Below are 20,526 nucleotides of genomic sequence, written 5' to 3'. Positions count from 1 at the left end.
TTCATCAATCTATGAACTCTTGGGATATCAATTAAATAAAACAAATTATTATCGCAGCCACAGTGCACCGCTCCACCTCAGCGCCATGACAGTTGGCTAGTGTTGCTAGTGCATCTGCCCATTTATTCGAACATCACAGTTCCTATTATAAGAATTTAAATAGATATATTTGAAAAAAATCCTGTTGAATGTTAGCAGCCATATTCAACAGCCTAACATTATTATTTAGACTAATCGCTCCACAAATACGACCATAATCCTTTCAACACAATATGCATAAGTATGGATGAAATCCATCGATGTAGGATTACTACAAATGAAATTTCGAAACAACATAATGTTGACAACATTGAAATTCATGCATAAAGCTAATCTACACTTCACAAACAGAATAACACAATAAGCTTTGTCCAAAATTAGGCGATACTATGCAAATAATCAAATGCATTTCAATTGGCATTTCAACAGCGGCTATTTTGACAACGCCGTTTTGGATTGGGTATTCTCCTCGCAGATTGCTAATGAAATGCTTACCGGGATTAGAATATTTGATTTGATTTGTAACCTGATCACCAAATACCAAACTGTATATAGTATTTAGTCATTTATTGCCCTCTTTGGTACAGTCAGCATCAAAAGTAGCGGATGAAACAACGCACCGAAAGCATCTGATATTCCGGATACATTTTCTAAATGTAGGTAAATCTCTTAAATTTACGCATATCTTTTACAGTCTACATTGTTCTACATATAGAACTATCACTTTTTGTTAAGCTGTCACAGAATGGTAGATACTTTGAAGCGTTGTTTGATCCGCTACTTTTGATGCTGACTGCACCTACTAAGGACTACTGATAAATAAGAATTTTCATCAGCTATAAACCTAGTGACTGTAACTTAAAACACTACTTAAGGTGACGCATCGTTCAAACAACAAATTTAAAAAATGCGGAACTAGCTTGCTTCCCGAAACCCGCGCTCAATTTTCACAGAAGGAACCGAGACTCCTAGCCACAGCAACTCGGTATTTGGAGTCGATCTCCTTACCCTCGACTACACCGTCCTAATATTAGTGTTATTAGTAATTTATATAGTATATAGTAGTAATACAACAATTTGTTATATTTATAAAGTTTATCTGTTTCGTATAGTGTTGTCTTGTTAAACTAAGTTCAGTGTATAGTAACTTACATGCTTGGTATATCTGTTAGTGTAAGTTAGTTAATAAATAAACAACAATAAACTAGGTTAAGATATTTTCTTGTTGTACTAACACTCTATGGATATGATAATGCTTTTGCACTAGCTTATTCTATAAGGTCATATGCGGTTTAACCGTTAAAAAAATAAGAATTAATCGAAAAATCACAACTACACAATGTAAGTCTGTGTTTAGACTATCTACATGGCTTAAGCATTTTCTTTTTTTAATTGGAATGCTTAGAGGTTAAGTGCTTGATGTTTATTTTTAATGTACTATTTTATCTTGGTTATTTATTTCTCGCAACTCTACAACTATTTTGCCTATTTTGCGTGGAAAACGAGGTATTGCTACTCTAACCACCCCAACTCCTCCACGAAACCTAAGTTTTTAGGCTGCTGTAAACCTGTTCTTACATACTTCTACTACCTTATTTTACTTTAGCCATCCATCAAATTTCGCTTTCGCCAAAAAAAAATATTTTGAAATTTTCCAAACTTTATTTCGTATCGAGAACCATACCTATAATTAAGCGAAGCATGATTAGACGAAAACCAAAAAAAGTGCGTAGTTTTTATATGTTACGAGAATTTAGCTATGGTTTGAAAAGATTTTATGGCGAAGCGAATATATTCCGTGAACCGGATTTTACGAGTTTTTTAGCGTTGTTTGCTTCCGGAATTCTAACAAGACTTTTCAATATTCGCTCCATTGGTCTTTAGTTCTTAAAAATATTGAACGAATAAATATTATTTTAGAAAATATTTTGTTTGGTCTTTTCTTTAGACGCAGAAGACGCTGGTTCGTTCCAGCCCTGGGTACCGGAGGCGTTCGTCAGTTTTTTTTTCATTTATGACACAATTGTATTCCAGCTTTCCTTTCAGTGAATTAGTGACCATCCAAAAAACGTAATTCCTGATTTGCGATTACATTCGGTAACTAAATTAACTATAGAAGTCTGACCAGAGCTCAAAAATGATCCCACGGGAATTGAATCTCGAGTGACTCAACTGCGCGCATTTGTGGGCAACGTTATGGCTCGATACGAAATCAGGGCACTAAAGGCCCTGGTCACTTTTTTCCTTTGTATATAACATCTATTTTAGTTTATAGTGAATAAGAAGATCAAATATTTACCTTTTTCACTGCAAGTAGGAACACAGTCCCGGACCACTGTCAACTCGCTCACATATTTCTGAAACAAGCAAACATTTTACGATTAGAAGTCTTCCCATATTTTTTAAGTAAGTATTAAATTAAAATGTTGTATAATTCACCAGTCTATCCTTGCATCAAATGCATAAAACAAAGCAACAGAGGTCACTTGAGTGCGTATAAATTTTATAATGATTTTATCACAGGTTATTTCATCGTTGTGCGAGGAAGCCGCCAGCTCTTCGGTCACCAGTTACTAAGTTTTTTCAGCCGACTAATTTTTAGTTTTCATTTCTCATGCTATGAAAGTGGGGCATTATTGTTCTATGAAGTGTGCAGAAAGGGATACGTTACTACACTATAGCATTTTACATTCCAAGCACGTTTTTTTTGTGCGATAAACAAAATAATTTGGTTTTAAATGGAATTGTTGAACTATTCCATAAATAAGGATATTTTTACCTACTTTTTTTAACTTGAAAGTACCAATAATAAGAACTATGTATTAAGTTTATACTTTTTTTTATTAGATTATTTGTGTGTCCCACTGCCAGGCAAAAGCCTCCCCTCTCCCTATCCAATCCTCCCTGTGCTGAGCAAGATCCCACCAATCCCGGTTGTCTGGAAGAAATCGCTTGCTAGCGACAAGACCGCCTGTTGTTACCTGGTTCTATTTTCCTTTAAAACATATTTGTAGTTTTACATGTATGTAAAATGTATTATTGGTGAAACAATTGGACCCGGGTATGTCCTTAAACTACGTCCACAAGAGAGGTATGGGCATTGTGAATGTCATCTCGCTCTGTGTGGTAGGGCACAGCACAGCGGATGTCATTCCAGATCTAGAGCAGAGCCCAACTGGGGAAGTACCTCCACCTTACAGAAAATCGCAGCCAAATAACACTAGACCCTACTCATAGTGTTGTGTTCCTGCCGGTGAGTAAGGTTGCCAGAGCTCAACGAGGGTGGGAGGGGGTTAGGGTCGGCAACGCGCATGTAACTCCTCTGTAGTTGCAGGCGTACATAGGCTACGGATACTGCTTACCATCAGGCAGGCCGTATGCTTGTTTGCCACCGTCGTAGTAAAAAAAAAAAAAAAACAAATCATATTTACTAACTTACTTACTTTTTTTCTCCATACACGTTTGACCCACCCTTTATACCTACTATTTTTAAAATGAAAGCCCTAAAAATGCAAAAATGTTACGACACGTCCGCTTTATCATCATTAAGTAAAGCAAACCACACTAAGCTCAGGGGCTTTATTACGATTCCTTGACAAGCGTAAGCGAGTAGATCGCTCTGAAAAACCAGTATAGGCACCTCGATTCAGATTTATGAAATTGTTACGGTTTTGATCTATTTTGATACGACAAAGATCACGCTGATAAGTGCATGTTAAATGAAGTAAAAGTTGCGCGTGAGATGCGCGCTAATCACAAAGACAATCATCAGGCTAAGCGTATGCTGAAACGCAGGCGACGCATTTCCACGCAGCGCAGGGCAGAGTAGATTTTGTAAAGTATAGAATGTCTTTGCGCCGCACCGTGTATAGCTAAAGGACGTTCCATACTTTACAAAATTTGCTCTGCCCTGCGCTGCGTGAACTGCGATGCCTGCGTCTTAGCATACGCTTGGCCTCAGTCGCTTGCAGTTACCCTTTGAATTTCTTCGCAGATAGGTATAGCAGGTTTCTCAAGATGTTTTGCTTCACCAAAGATTAAATAGCATCATTCGACTCCTTATATTTTATTGTAAAATATTTTTTGGCAACTATATTACACATTAACACAGTGTCCAACCGATATTTTTTTGTTTTTGTTTTCCATAGTTCAAGGCGGCTTCAACCTTGCTTTAACTCAAGCGTCACTTCTGCGTTCCTACCGTTTGATAGTGGGCGCTTAGTGCGTAGACTGATACTATTTATAAAACAGTGTCACCTACTTTATGGCTCGATCAACTATTTCTTCTTATTTTTGTTATTCTGTCCCATCAGCTGGAAGACAATAGTAGCATAGTTTATTAAAAGAACTGCTGTACGATGTTCTACAAATATGCTTAGTAGATGTCCTATTATATAAAGGCCTTGTAACCTACCACAAAACGCAGGGTTGGTTGATTTAAATACGAAAAAACTAGGTCGTACATTACTGTATTTGTGCAAATAAATGATTGATTGAATGACTGACAAGAAATGTTGACTCATCCTTAACGTTTACGCTTAAAATATACAAAACTGGATCACCAGTTTTCGTTTCTATTGAGTAATTGTTACGTTTCTGGAGATCACTTTACAGTGGCGTCCAAGATCTCGGCAAGAATGGAGAGCAAAACAGAAATTAAAATTAATTTGCTTTTTAATGAAGAAAAACTACGAAACTGCATTATTCCCGGTGTTGTGATAGTGGTGTTTTAAAAAATATGAACTTACTTTCGCGGCTGCACTTTTTTGAAATTATTCATAAAATAAAAGGTACATTTTAAATCTGGGTTACGGACAAAATATGATTATTTTGTTTAACACTTCATGTACATTAATATGATATATACTATAACGGGTGTGTTCTGTAACCAGAGAAAATAATTAAACTATAATATTGTACCTATAGTCCTCAAATGATATAACTTTTGATTATCAACTTTAAACAATTAAAAAATATTTAGATTTTCTCTTTTTCATACAAATCAAATATTATTTTCAATTTACGCTGTCATCAGAGTGTTACTTGAACGTTACTTGTTTTGCTTTAAACATAACAAAATTTGCAATACATTGCGTCTTAGAATAAACTTTAAAGTGTAATAAAAATCAAAACATAAGTTATTTTAAAAAGTCCCTGAACAAATGTTGGTGAATTTGAGGAGTACAGCCTACAGTTTAGTTTATTGCTCCTATTACAGGAAACAACCGGTATAAAAAAGGTATAATTTCAGAAACTTTCAATCTGATATTTAAATTAAATATCAGTGCATCTTTATGTTTTTAAGAACTGTATGATTGTTATACTATATTACCTCTGTAACGATTAACATTTTTCAAAACCAACATTTACACTTTAACTTTTAATTTTACTTTATAGCGTGGAAGCTATTTAAACCTATAAATTTAAGATGATTTCAGCATAATATTAATTAGCAAATATTTACGCTGAAAGCAAACACCAAACTCCAGGTATTTCAGTACAGTGTTTAACAACTGTAATTCCTGATTATACACTGAAATAGCTGCAGCGTGGATTTTCGGCCAAAAAACGGACTTTAACTTGAAATTCTTTAGGCTTAGTATTTGGAACGTTGCGGTGCATACTGCAGATGTATGAAAAACTTCATTTGAATTTATATTTGAAATATTTTCTGTATTTATTTTTTACATAGCGCTTCACCGTTACAGTATGCCAGACAGTATGCACTTAAGTTTTCTCTTGAAATAAATAAATAAAATAAAAATTAATTTGTAATATATTGATTTTCTAGGTCATCGGATACAAAAATCATAATATTTAACTAATCTACACTAGGGCTCAGAACCGGTATTGAAATACCTATTAATATCGTTCCGAAACCGTTATATTATTTTGTTAATTAAATGCCGGTTAATTGATTGAACGCGAAACAAAAAAAAATCGTTCTTTCTCCTTACCGGTAAGATGGGGTAACAAAATTTTATGGTTCCTGGAGAACGATATAATACCGATTAATCTGGGCTATCGGAGACGCACGGTTAAACTCATCTTCATAATGGTAATTCTTTCTCATGCTTTGATATTTTCAATTTAGCCGGTTAACTTCGTTCCACAAAAACGAAAGACGAACTAATTTGACATAAGACATAAACCGGTATCTCAATAGAACAGTTCTTTAACCGGTAACGAAATCTTTCTGTTCCAGGGTAAAGGAATAAAAACGGTTTGAAAAATGAAACAGTTTCCTAACCCTGATCTACACTCCCATTTCTTAAAAATTAAGCAAGTTTATGAACTTTAAAAATGTTTTAAATTGGCAGCGTGACTGTCCAATTTGAACAGGTCATTTCGAAAGTGCACCTGACATCATAACAATATTGTCATCATATCAGCTGTAATTCGCGCGGGCGTCTCGCTCGTACTAATACTGGAATAGAGACCTACCTGATGAGACGACAGCTACGATGGTGGTCACATCTCCCGTATATCCCAAGACCGAGTGGCGAAACGCATCTTCTACTGCGAACTGCAAGATGGAAAGCGCAACATGGTGGCCACTATGGCCAGTTCTTGCGGTCCAAATTGTGTTAAAGCAGCATATGAAGATAGCAGAGCTCATATAGAGCTAACGGAATGGAGAGTCTAGCCAGGGACCGTCCACGTTGGAGGCATATTGTGCAGACGCAGTTGCGTCAATTTTTAAGCTAGGCGGCGCACGTGACGCTAAGCGCGTCGAGCTGAAGGCTGTCTAGCCATACTGGCTGTGTGACCATACTTTACAATTATGTTGGAGGGGTGCTGACCTGCAGCGAGTGTGGTCGCACATTCGCTGCAAAAATTGGCTATATCAGCTATATTGCAGCTATATTGGCTATATATACTTAAGAGCTTACCAGCGCTCTCAGCGGTAGAACGCAGTCGCTATGGCCAAAAACGGCTAGGAGATGATTCCAATGTGATATAAATATTGTTTCGATGTTAGGTGCATGTTCGAATTGGCCTGGAAGTTTCGTTGGAGTCTGTTAGCGAAGTTCTTTAGCTTTCGTCTCAGTGAGTTGTTATAAAGTTTCTTTATTCATCGGTTCTTAATTTTAACATTGTTTTCTCTTTGACATTATTTCAGTATTATCCCTTATTCTAAATCCTTAGGTACCTACTTCGTTTTAAATTATTCTAACAAGTTACAAACTTTTATTTCACTTGCCCTGCTAGTAACTTACAAGGAAAGGTCCGGTTTCGATTTGATTTATATTTATATATGTTATAGAGTAGTCTAAAATAACAGACACGTATTTTTTTTAGCTGCCCAAACTCAACCTATTGGGAGAAATTGTCCTCCAAAGTACTAAAAAATTACAAAATCTTCTAACTCCTTTAGAAAGTGATGCTCAAGCAACTTGCTAGTTAATGGCTGGTTTGAGTATATGTTTGAGAGCAGGAAACAATAATGATCACGTGTTTGTTATATCGGCTGAAACTAATTTTTTCCTAAAAAAATCGACTTTCGAAGTTTTATAATATCTTACCGCTAAAGATAAACATAAATACGGGTATTTTTTAGGAAAACTTGAGTTTATCCAAATATAACATAACATGTGCTAATTATTTTTTTCCTGCTCTCAAACATATACTCAAACCAGCCATTAACTAGCAAGTTGCTTGAGCATCACTTTCTATAAGATTTTGTAATTTTTTAGTACTTTGGAGGACAATTTCTCCCAATAGGTTGAGTTTGGGCAGCTAAAAAAAAATACGTGTCTGTTATTTTAGAGTACTCTATAATATATATAAATATAAATAAAATCGGAATCGGACAGTTGGGTACCTTTCCTTGTTAGTAATGTATGTTTGTGTGGGTCAAATCTTGGAAGCTAAATTTGACCCATTTCCCGATTTCCGATTGAGTTGAAATTTTGCATTCTTAATGTAAATTGGATGACATTGCAATATTATGATGACATGAGGAGGAGGAGGTAGCCATAGGAGACTCTGTGATGAAACAATGCAACCTAATAATTGTGTTTGTTTGTCTAGATGAGTATTAGTTGCCTGCGGCAAGAAAAGTACAGTCAGCGACAAAAGCTTGTAACAAAATTATTATTTTTGTCACAAACTTATTTTTACATTTTTTTCTCATTGACATTATTTCTGTCTCTAATCCCTAGTCTACTAAGAAGGTAACTCTGTCTGTCTCTTCACGCTTACCTACACACCGCTGAACTGACTTTGATGAAATTCGGTAAGGAGATATTTTGAGACACTGTAAAGGACAAATGGATAGCATTTATCAATCATCATCAATTCGTCATAAATCCACGCAGACAAAGTCGCGGACAGAAGGTAGTTCTTAAAATTAATATGAATATGAATAAAATTCTAATTTGTAATTCATCAGTCTGCCGATTTTTGCTCGGGCGGGCACGTCAAATGTATGGCTATTTGTACATAACGTACAAATAGCCGTGTCAGATAAACGTCAGTAAGTACAATAAGTATGACGTGAGTATGACAATTGTCGATGACCGGTCTGGCCTAGTGGGTGACCTTGCCTATGAAGCCGATGGTCCCGGGTTCAAATCCTGGTATGGGCATTAATTCGTGTGATGAGCATGGATATTTGTTCCTGAGTCATGGGTGTTTATAAATATTTATATATTATATATATCGTCGTCTAAGTACCCTCAAAACAAGCCTTATTGAGCTTACTGTGGGACTTAGTCAATTTGTGTAATAATAATAAATAAATAAATATTATAGGACATTATTACACCAATTGAATAAGTCCCACAGTAAGCTCCATAAGGCTTGTGTTGAGGGTACTTAGACAACGATATATATAATATATAAATATTTATAAATACTTAAATACATAGAAAACACCCATGACTCAGGAACAAATATCCATGCTCATCACACGAATAAATGCCCTTACCAGGATTTGAACCCGGGCCCATCAGCTTCATAGGAAGGGTCACTACCCACTAGGCCAAACCGGTCGTCAAAATAATGTCCTATAATATTTATTTATTATTTATTATTGTCATAGTGAGTCACGTAAATCAAACTCTCTTTTGCCTACACGGTATTATTTTTAAAGTCCGTTAATTTCAAGGGTGCATTCTTGAACTTAAATTAAGTAACTTTCTCAAAGAAACCGATTTTCTAATTAACGCTATTTTGGAGATAATCAATGATTTCTTTTTATCTGATAAGGCCTACGAGCGTGTACACTTGCCTTAGGGCCTGTTTACATATTGATTAGTGTTTAGTATGAGTATACATTTGCTACTAAACGCAAGTACTATCTCGGACGATCTATATTAGAAATGTCATTGATAAGTCATCGTTTTTAATTGTTTGGTGAATTTGAATATTATGTCCGTATTGCAACAACTACAAAACAACGAAAAAAAAACTACATCATTATGCCATTCAGTTTAGAAAAAGAATACATATGCCAAAGTAAAAAAAGCGGCCAAGTGCGAGTCGGACTCGCCCATGAAGGGTTCCGTACCATTTATGACGTATTAAAAAAACTACTTACTAGATCTGGTTCAAACCAATTTTCGGTGGAAGTTTGCATGGTAATGTATATCATATATTTTTTTAGATTTTTAATTCTTTTATTTTAGAAGTTACGCGGGTGGGGGGGGGGACACATTTTTCCACTTTGGAAGTGTCTCTCGCGCAAACCATTCAGTTTAGAAAAAAATGATATTAGAAACCTCAATATAATTTTTAAAGACCTATCCATAGATACCCCACACGTATGGGTTTGTTTTTTTTTTGTGTAAACATCTTAATGCGGTTCATAGACTACATCTACTTACCAAGTTTGATACAGTATAGCTCGTATAGTTTCGGAAAAAAGTGGCTGTGACATAATCGGACAGACAGACGGACATGACGATAAAAAACGTAGATACAGTTTTGGTTTATATGTAACCTCCAACGTTTTTATAAGATTCTTGCTTGAGCAAAAGTTCTAAAAGCTATAGAAGTCGCGTGCAAACTATTTGAATGGGAGGGCTACGTGTTTAGGGTGCCTTCGGACAGTTTGGGATGCTCGTGTCAAAGTTTACCATTTAGTTTGAGAATCTGTGGAATTTAGAATCAATCACCGTCAATGATCCTGTCAAGAATTGACCTGTTATCATTGCTAACGAGTGCACGAACAGAGCTGGGGCCTAGCCAATGATAACCCTTAGAAAATGACAATTGAAACTTAAGTAATATAAAATAAATAAATTTAGTATTAATTTTAGTTTTTAAGATTGTCTAAGTGCTAACAATGCCATGGATCTGCGGTGATTTTGTACATATCTATCATCCTGATACATTTTACTCTTCGATCAACATAGCCTATCGGAGGGAACAGCCGTCAAAGGAAAATTAAAAATGTAACGGCATGAAAGATGCTACGAAAAGTCATGTGGTCATTTTCATCATCATCATCATCACATCAGCCTTTTATCGCCCACTGCTGAGCATAGGCCTCTCTTCTGATACGCCACTTATCCCGGTCCCGAGCCAATCTCATCCAGAAGTGACCCGCAGTCTTCCGAATGTCGTCCACCCAACGAGCCAACGGACGCCAGGCACTCCTTTCGTCTGAAAGCGGCCACCATTCCGTTAGCATTTTGGCCCACCTGCCATCACTCTGCCTGGCAACATGTCCCGCCCAGCTCCATTTTAATTTGGTAATGACGTGTCCGACGTCTTGCACCTTACTTTTTACCTTTTTTTTTTCTTGTCTTTGTTGATTTTCATACATTATATTTAAGTTTTGATTAGACACATTATGTTTGTCTTTGTCAAGGATTCTCACTTTACACCCCCACCCCTGTTTTTATTTTTTTGGTAGTACTTAAGAGGAAAACACCACGCCCATACCAAAAGAGAAAACTTTTTTCCACTTCAAAATATTTTCCATTCTCCATGTTAGTATTATTATGTTATTGACACAATGAAAGACTAGGTTTATAGGTTATCCTTTTTTTTTTCAAACTTTGCAAAACAAAAAAAAGCGAAACCTATTAAATTAACCTTGAATATATTATGCTGAAGCGACCGACATCAGAATCAAAGTGATTTGTTAAGATTTAGTTAGTGGAAAAAGTTTTCTCCCGAAATGGAATTTCATTTAAAAAGTACCGTTATTTCGCTAGGATCGCAAAGGTATTCTTCCCTCTTAATCCATAGATCATCAATTAATTCCTCTGACCACAACCACACTTCTTCAAAGGAGACTTGGGCAATTACTCTCACTAATTGATGGTGTCAGCACTCAGCAAACGTATCTGGAGTTCGGTCCGCAATTTGAATACATTAGGGATGTCGTTAGGGTAATGGAGGGGGTAGGTTGCAGAGAAGAACAGCTAGGGTAATTTGGGTACAAAACTCAGTTGTAAGTAGAAACTATCACTGATTTGAAAAATTGAACCCTTTATAAATAAATAAATGATAATTAATTAAATAATAAATAAATAAATAATAAATAAATAAATAATATAGAGCATTATTACAAAAATTGACTAAGTCCCACAGTAAGTTGAGGGTACTTGGACAACGATATATATAATATATAAATATTTATAAATACTTAAATACGTAGAAAACACCCATGACTCAGGAACAAATATCCATGCTCATCACACGAATTTAATGCCCTTACCAGGATTTGAACCCGGGACCATCAGCTTCATAGGCAGGGTCACTACCCACTAGGCTAAACCGGTCGTCAAACCCTTTATTTTATAGTCCATAAATTTAGACACTCTTTTTGTATGTTTTTCCGAACAGCAATTATTAGACCCATTGGTGGTCAAGCAGGTTTGAACTTACACCTTTGCTATTATGAAGCAAATTAAGGGTTAAGACTTAAATAGCTTTCAATTACCTTTTATAACTCACAGGCCAATTCCAACAATATAATGTGATACTGATCTAACATGGATCTGCGTTCCAATCTGCTGAATTGTGCATTATGTCAACCTTCAACTAAAAACGTTACTTTTGATACAGACAGATCAGTATCGCCACAGTCATGCACGGAACAAATAATGTCACTCGAACATTACTTATGAACCCAGCGGAGAGAATACAACTGACGATCGACTATTTCCTCGTACAAGAAACTTTAGTGTAGATACTGTTATATAACTGAAATCGAAAATAAATATAATTAGATGATCAATGACTGTCTTTTCTATCGGTGAGTACTTTTCTTACGAGAGAACACTCACTTGTAAAGAAAAGTATCACTCACCTGACGAAACTGTCTTTCAGCAGCTTCGTAAATCGGTAAAAGGGGAAGTAAACCCGGAAGGACGTAGTTTAAGGACATACCCGGGGTTTTTGAGGTAGGGCGCAGCACAGCACCCAACTGGGGAAGTAACTGTACCATAGAGAAAACCGCCGCCAAATAACACTAGAACTGGACCCTACTCATAGTATTCATAGTGTTACTGTCGGTGAGTAAGGTTGCCAGAGCTCAACTAGGAGTTGGAGGGAGTCCTCTGGAGTTGCAGGCGTACATAGGCTATGGAGACTGCTTACCATCAGCCAGGCGGGTTTTATCTTTATTTGCCACCGACGTAGTTTATAAAAAACTAAAAAAAGCGGCCAAGTGCGAGTCGGATTCGCCCATGAAGGGTTCCGTACCATTTATTATTTATTAAGACTTTATTTCGGACATTTAAGATCCATATGTTAGGTACACTATTACTTATCACTATGTTAGTATTGACAAAACAATTTATACAATTAGATTAAATTAATTCATAAAAATATTATACCTCATTTATCCATCCGGTAGATTGGGACATGAATTGAGGCCCAACACTTACAAAAGGGATTATCAAGCCTCTCGCCAATTTCGGTTAGAAAACTGTTGGAGCCGTTCCTCAATCGGTGCATCTGAGATGCTGTGCGTTTTCTCATAATGGCGTAGAAATCATCCATTCGTGTCTCCGCAAACATCCCAGAAGCACTGCAAAACCGAGGCAGCCCCAACAGTATTCTGTACCCATTATTGAATTGGACACGTAGGGCGCCGTAAGTCCGTTTCGTGTATTTGATCCACAGGCTGCACGCGTAGAACGTTTGGCAGTATGACTTAAATAGCGTTCGCTTCACCTCAGCGTTACTACGCGCAAACCTGCGGATCAACATATTCGTCCTTACTGCCAGCGCCCTACGCTCCCGCTCAATATCATCATCATCATCTGTGAGGTCTTCTGTTACAATATGGCCGAGATACTTAAATTGAGTAACCCTACTCAAAACGGTTCCACAAAGAGTCACTGGTGGCACCTCCGATGGACTCCTACGGCTCGCCCGGAATATAAGTAACTCACTCTTTTTGGCGTTATAGCAGAGCCCATGGGAATTTGCATACGCCTCACATACACTAAGCAGTTTATTAATAGCCCCGACCGTTGGGCCCAGTAGCACCATGTCATCAGCGTAACTGATGTTGTTTACCATTTTACCACCTATAGAACATCCGACCCTGGTGCCACTGAGCTCAACGATCAGCTGGTTCACATACATATTGAACAGCAACGGTGACGTTAATCCACCCTGCCTTACTCCACATTCGGCCGTATAGCCATTCGAGATTTATGACGTATTAAAAAAACTACTTACTAGATCTCGTTCAAACCAATTTTCGGTGGAAGTTCGCATGGTAATGTGTATCATATATTTTTTTTTTATTTTTAATTTAGAAGTTACAAGGGGGAGGGGGGAACACATTTTTCCACTTTGGAAGTGTCTCTCGCGCAAATTATTCAGTTTAGAAAAAAATTATATTAGAAACCTCAATATCATTTTTAAAGACCTATCCATAGATACTCCACACGTATGGGTTTGATGAAAAAAGATTTTTGAGTTTCAGTTCTAAGTATGGGGAACCCCCAAAAAAATTTTTTTCTATTTTTGTGTAAAAATCTTAATGCGGTTCATAGAATACATCTACTTACCAAGTTTGAACAGTATAGCTCTTATAGTTACGAAAAAAAGTGGCTGTGACATAAACGGACATGACGAATCTATAAGGGTTCCGTTTTTTGCCATTTGGCTACGGAACCCTAAAAAGTAACCTTTCTGTAATATTACTTATCTGTGATCAAGACATGAGAAGTTTCATCTTCCAAACTTGTCGCCTATCGAACCCTCTATGCGATATAATATTGTTGTTATTCTATTACCTTATGGTATGGATATGTCTATGAGAACAGGCTTTGTTTTCTTTTCATCATCTTTCTGAAGGGGCGGAAATAAATTCAAGTGTATGATTTTCGGCGTGTAGGTGTAGGTGAATCGATAGATAATATTTCGTTGTTTTGTTTGTCATTCGTGTTGTGTTGTTGATAAGACAATAACGGCCCGATTTGAACAATGATTAAGACACTTTTAAGATCTTGGAAAGATCTTTAAAAGATCGATACCTAAACGACATGTCAAAATTGACGTTCATTTCGATTCCACTGTGATCCCAATTCCCAATAGGGACCGTGCGCGTTGGAGGGTCTGCCATCTTGTAGTCTGAATCGGAACCATAAACGGGCACATGTACACGTCAAGTGTTTTCTTGTGCATAGTAGGTTCTGCCATTTTGTGGGCTCAATCGGAACAAAAAACATCACATTTACGCCTCGCGCCAAAAATGTGACGGCTCCTGTGCTGCCTCCTATAGTTCATGCACGCTCCCTATAAGATCTGTCTACGATATTTCTAACGTCAAAGTGATATTGGTTGCCGGAATCGAGCTGCTTCTGTCAATTATACGATATACAAACGATATCTAAATGAGAACTTATCTAAACCAGAACTTATCGTTATCGTATCTCATTCTTCGAATCGGACCGTTAGTACTCTTTTGCTTGAACCGAATTTTGAAGCTAACTTGCTAGAATAATTTGAGAGATTTAAATAATTTAAGAGATAAAATTAAACACTTTGGAATCTATACTGTGAGAAAATACATTTTTTTTAATGGTAGAGTAGGCAAACGAGCAGACGGATCACCTGATGGTAAGCGATTACCGCCGCCCATGGACACCTGCAACACCAGAGGGGTTGTAAGTGCGTTGCCGGCCTTTAAAGATGGGAGTACGCTCTTTTCTTGAAGGTTTGAAGGTCGTATCGGTCCGGAAAAAAAAGGCGACAGTTCATTCCACATACATACATGTGTTTCCCACTAAAAGTTAATTTCAAAACCAGGCCAGCGCTAAATTAATTTTGTTTCTGGCAGAAACGTCTGCAAACGATACTACAAATATTTTTTAGGGCAGGGCGTTTTATACAAATTTTTTTTTGTTTTGTATAGAGGGTTGGTCGACTCGGAAGACCTGCCCCATAGAACAAATTTCTTTTTCACGTCATTTATTTTCCTTCTACTTCTTTATAATCAGAAAGAAATAATGATACCGAATATGCTTTAACGGATACCTTCTTTTTAGGGTTCCGTAGTCAACTAGGAACCCTTATAGTTTCGCCATGTCCGTCTGTCTGTCTGTCTGTCCGAGGCTTTGCTCCGTGGTCGTTAGTGCTAGAAAGCTGAAATTTGGCATGGATATATAAATCAATAAATCTGACAAAGTCGTACAATAAAATCTAAAAATTTAATTTTTTTAGGGTACCCCCCCCCTACACGTAAATTGGGGTGAATTTTTTTTTTGCTTCAACCTTACAGTATGGGGTATCGTTGGAAAGGTCTTTCAAAACTAATAGGGGTCTTCAACAAACATTTTTTGATAAAGTGAATATATTCGGAGATAATCGCTCCGAAAGAAAAAATAAATGTGTCTCCCCCCTCTAACTTTTGAACCATAGGTCCAAAAAATATGAAAAAAATCGTGGAAGGAGAGCTTAAGAAATAAATTAAATGAAAACTATAGCGGACATGATCAGTTTAGCTGTTTTTGAGTTATCGCAAAAAGTTTCCCATTCATAGTAAAAAGACTTACTTACTTTAATTATGTACTGATTATGCAAATTTGGAAAGGAACCGTTTTATCCGGTTGGTTAACAATTTACTATACTTCGGTTTAAAGACATTTATTCTCATAAGAACAGAACAGTTCACTTACATGAGATTACAATAAATTAACATTATGTAACATATTCCAACACATCTTAGTAAATATTATTATATATATATTCTTTCAGCTTAGTTTTAAACATTGTCTCTGAATGACTTTCTTTAACATCTTTTGGTAGGTTGTTATACATTTGTGCACCTTCAAATAAAATGGTTTTTTTTCCATAATTAGTTCTATGTCTAAATAATTTTATTTTATTGGTATTTCTTAAATTATGTCTAAATTTTCGTTTTGTTAATAGTAACTGAGAGTGTATATTCTGTGTAAGTAACTTATCGATGAGTATGCAAGTACAGTATGTGTATAGTTGTTTTAGATTAAATAGTTTTGTTTTAGTATAAAGTGACTTTGATTTCGTGAGCTGAGGATATTGAAATAGAGTTCTTACTAGTTTATTTTGTGATCTCTGCAGAAATTGAAGATTTGTCTTAGCTGCGCATCCCCACACTTCAATTAGGTATTGTAAATGAGACTTTGCTAAAGAGTTATATATGAGTAGCCGAGCTTTATAAGGTATGCAGCCCGCACAATGTCTTAATGCTCCTGTCAGAGAAGATAGTTTGGATCTAATTTTATTTATATGACTTTTCCAGCTTAGTTTCTCATCCAGTATCAGGCCTAGATATTTTTCGCTAGTGGAGCGATGTATAGTATCGTTTTCTATCATTATAGTGGGAGGATGCTGAAGTTTTTTGTTTTTCGCAGCAAAGATCATGTAGGATGTTTTATTTGTATTTATTGTCAGCAAATTACTTTGACACCATTTGTTATACAGATGTAAGTCTGCGTGTGCTTTATCAACCAGCTCTGTTAGACTTCGGCCAAAGTAAAATAAACAAGTGTCGTCAGCATATAGAGTTACATGTGCTGACAGACCTATAGTACTAACGTTGTTGACATAAATGGAGAACAGCAGGGGACCTAGTATGGATCCCTGCGGTATTCCACATTGAACAAAAATCGGATCACTTCTGTAATCGCCTATTTTAACAATCTGAGTTCTGTTTGACAAGTATGATTTAAAAATATTGTATGCTGTACCTGTTATACCAAGATTTCCGAGCTTCTGCAATAGTATTGGGTGACTAACTGTATCGAAAGCCTTTTTTAGGTCGATAAAGATTCCGAGAGCTACATTTTTTTTATCTATATTCGTTTTTATTTTAGTCACAAGGTCCACGGTTGCTGATAATGTATTTGATTTTTTTCTAAATCCATATTGCTGTTCAATAAGAAAGTTTAGTTTAGTCAGGTGATTATCAAGTCTTCGATACAAAATTCTTTCAAAAACCTTCGATATAACAAGCAAAACAGATATTGGGCGATAGTTTCCAGGGTCAGTTCTAGACCCTGACTTGTAAATGGGTGTAACTCTGGCTACTTTTAGGCTGTCGGGAAATATGCCAGAACTAAGACATTGATTAATACAATTTGTCAGACCAACCACTATTTGGTCTAATATACATTTAATTGATTTTGTGCTTATATTATCAACCCCGGTACTGGTGCTAGTGTCCAGTTTGCTAACGATTCTTACAACTTCATCTACAGTACAGGGTTTCATAATATCCATGGTTATTTCAGGGGTAGATTCTATGTAAGTTAATATGAACTTATTGCTATTAGATGATCTCGGAATTAAATTTGATAATTCAATGCCTACATCAGCGAAAAACTTGTTGAAAGTCTGACAAACTGCATATCCGTTGTTAATTACATTAGAGTCCATAACTAGTCTCGGTGGAGAAGACACATCCTTATATTTATTAGTAGCAAGTGAATTGATCAAATTCCACATTTTTTTTGAATTCTTATTGCAGTTTTTAAATTCTTTGAGATAATAGCTTTCTTTTGTAGATTTAATCAATGCACGTACTTTATTTCTTTCCATTTTAAATTCATTCCTTTTTTCTTCATTTTCCTTGTCTTTCTTTAGCTTCTTCCATAAAATGTTTCTTTTTGTTATTTCAGCTAAAATGTTTTTGTTTATCCAATCTTCCTTCGGTTTGTTTAGTATTTTTGTTTTCATAATTTGGTTTTTTTCTAAATGTAGCTTAATAAACGTTTCTAGTTCGTTATATGAACAGTTTTCGTTCGTAAAATTAGATTCACTTACACTTTTATATAATCCTGAGTAGTCTGTAGCATAATATTGTTGTTTTTCTTTAGATGTATGTTTTTCGTTGATTAATTCTACGTATATTTGTTTATGATCTGACAGCGGTGCGTCTATAATAGTCAGATTGTAGGTATTATCCATGACATTTGAGCACACATGATCTAGAAGCGTCTTGCTAGTAGAAGTTTCTCTGGTACAGTACTCGGGCTCTATTTTGTTCATAACGTAGTACCCAGTTTCTCGGAGGCACGTCATATATTTAATTACGTCACTATCCGTTGTTAACAAGTCGATGTTAAAATCTCCGAACACAATCGCTCTGTTCCATTTTTCTAATTGTTGTGTATATACTTTCAAAAAGGCGTCCGTGTTTTTTTTATCTGGTTTATAAATAGCTCCGACGTATAGTGCAAATTTATGTAACCGTATCCATAGGTAATGTATGCCATTGTCATACAGTTCTTCTACTATGTCATACTTTAAGCTATTATGGATGAAAATGGAAACGCCACCTCCCTTCTTGTCGGTCCTATAGTTATATATGTGTTTATAATTTTGTAGATAGAAAAAATTGGCTTCCGATTCATTTTTGATCCATGTTTCAGTAAGAACGATTACATGAGCTGTTTTAATTGATTTTAATATACATTTCAACTCATCAAACCTGCCTGCTTTTCGTAAACTTCGTACATTTGCATAAAATAATTTTAAGGAACAATCAGTAACAGGTATTTCATTGTAGTTATATTTAATTAAGTGGTAGTTGTTATCGGAGTCGCTTGGGTCGCCGCCTCGGAGTTTTTTGGCTGAATTCTAACGATTTTCGGTATGTTTTTAACGTATCGAATCGTAAGATCTTGTTCTCCGTTTTGTACGCGTCTTTTTAATTCGTCCCTGATATTTTGTAGGTATGTTTTTTGACTGGGTGTCTGGTCGGCAAAAATGCGCGCAGTAGTGTTGCTTTGGGCTAACTTCGCCTTATTACGTAATAATTGCCTGACCGGGGACGCTGATTCGAAATATACTTTTAAAAGTCGCGATTTCTCACTATTAAATTTGCCTAACCTGACGACTTTATTTGGCACCGGGCATTTATTAAATATTGATTTAATGATCTTTGTAACCTCATTCAAATCATGTTGTTGTCTAATTGCAAACTCTTTGTTATTAGTTTCCGGAATACCCGCTAGCAAAATATTCTTCGTACGTTCATAACGATCTTGGAATTCTAGGAGTAGGTCTTCGTGTGAAGCGGGTAGCGGATCCAACGATGGTTGCACATTTACGTGGCCGAGTTTATCTTGGTTCTGGTTAATTTTCAGCGATGTAAAATCTTTTTGAAGGTTTTTAATTTTTGCCTGAATGTCAGAATTTTCAGATTTTATATTTGTTATTTCCTGACTAATTTCATTGTAATTTTGAGTTAATACATCTGTAGTACCTCTAAGAGTTCTGATTTCATTTTTGATTTCATTTAAATCTTGCCGAATTTGACTGATATCTTGTTTTTGAGTCTTGGCAAAATCCTTGAAAAAAGACATCATTTCTTTCCGAAATGCGTGAAGTTCAGTTGCCATATCAAATGAATCGGGAAGAGTTCTTTTTCTTTGCTGTGCAAACTTCTTACGACGACTTTCAGAGCTTGAGTCAGAATCTGACCCGGTCCCGCTACCGCTTGTGACGTGCGGCGAGTTCTGTCTACTCATATTGGTTGGCGGCCGCTGAGATCGGGATACGTACTATGCAGTGCGTGCAGCGCTCGGGAGTATTCGTGCAATGCTCGTGCGTGGCGAGCGAGTTAAAAATGCAAATGTACTGCTTACCGCGGGTTGAGGGGCGCCGCTGCTCAGAAGTCAAAAGTAACTTGTGCGTTTTTCTGTTAGATGTAATTAAGACTCTAGAAAATTACATGCAAGGTGCACGTTAGCTCGAGTAGTAATTTAAATTTTTCGTAAGTAATTAGTTTTAACCAAGTACACGTGTTAACGTATCGACGGTCGGGCGTAGTTTTTTCATTTAAGCTCCAGTTTAGCTTATTGTGACGGAAGAGTAACTACGGAACCCTACACTGAGCGTGGCCCGACATGCTCTTGGCCGGTTATTTTGTTATACCTTGTATAAGACAGAAAACGTATATTTTATTGTGTGTTATTTTGGGACCAAATATTCTGTATTAAAGTACCTATATCATCAACCACCTTTTAAACTGTCTAAGGCTCTAAGGCCGAAATACTTAAGTAAATGCTTTCTATGATCAAA

At 36.3% G+C, this 20,526-nt stretch overlaps 1 protein-coding gene across 2 annotated transcripts in view; it reads right to left on the bottom strand.

The window, feature by feature from the left end:
- Nucleotides 1-20,526, bottom strand: part of LOC133529552 (uncharacterized) — a 202,581-nt gene that overhangs the window by 55,166 nt on the left and 126,889 nt on the right. For both annotated transcript variants that reach the window (XR_009801158.1, XM_061867299.1), the window contains exon 3: nucleotides 2,339-2,396. Coding sequence is in view for 1 of the 2 variants with exons in the window: in XM_061867299.1 (XP_061723283.1) it covers nucleotides 2,339-2,396 (58 nt within the window). In the remaining variant the exon portion in view is untranslated. The remainder of the gene's footprint in view (nucleotides 1-2,338; nucleotides 2,397-20,526) is intronic.

The sequence above is a fragment of the Cydia pomonella genome, chromosome 21, assembly GCF_033807575.1.
Source record: "Cydia pomonella isolate Wapato2018A chromosome 21, ilCydPomo1, whole genome shotgun sequence".
Taxonomy (NCBI): Eukaryota; Metazoa; Arthropoda; class Insecta; order Lepidoptera; family Tortricidae; genus Cydia; species Cydia pomonella.
This window is presented reverse-complemented; position numbering and strand designations above follow the sequence as displayed.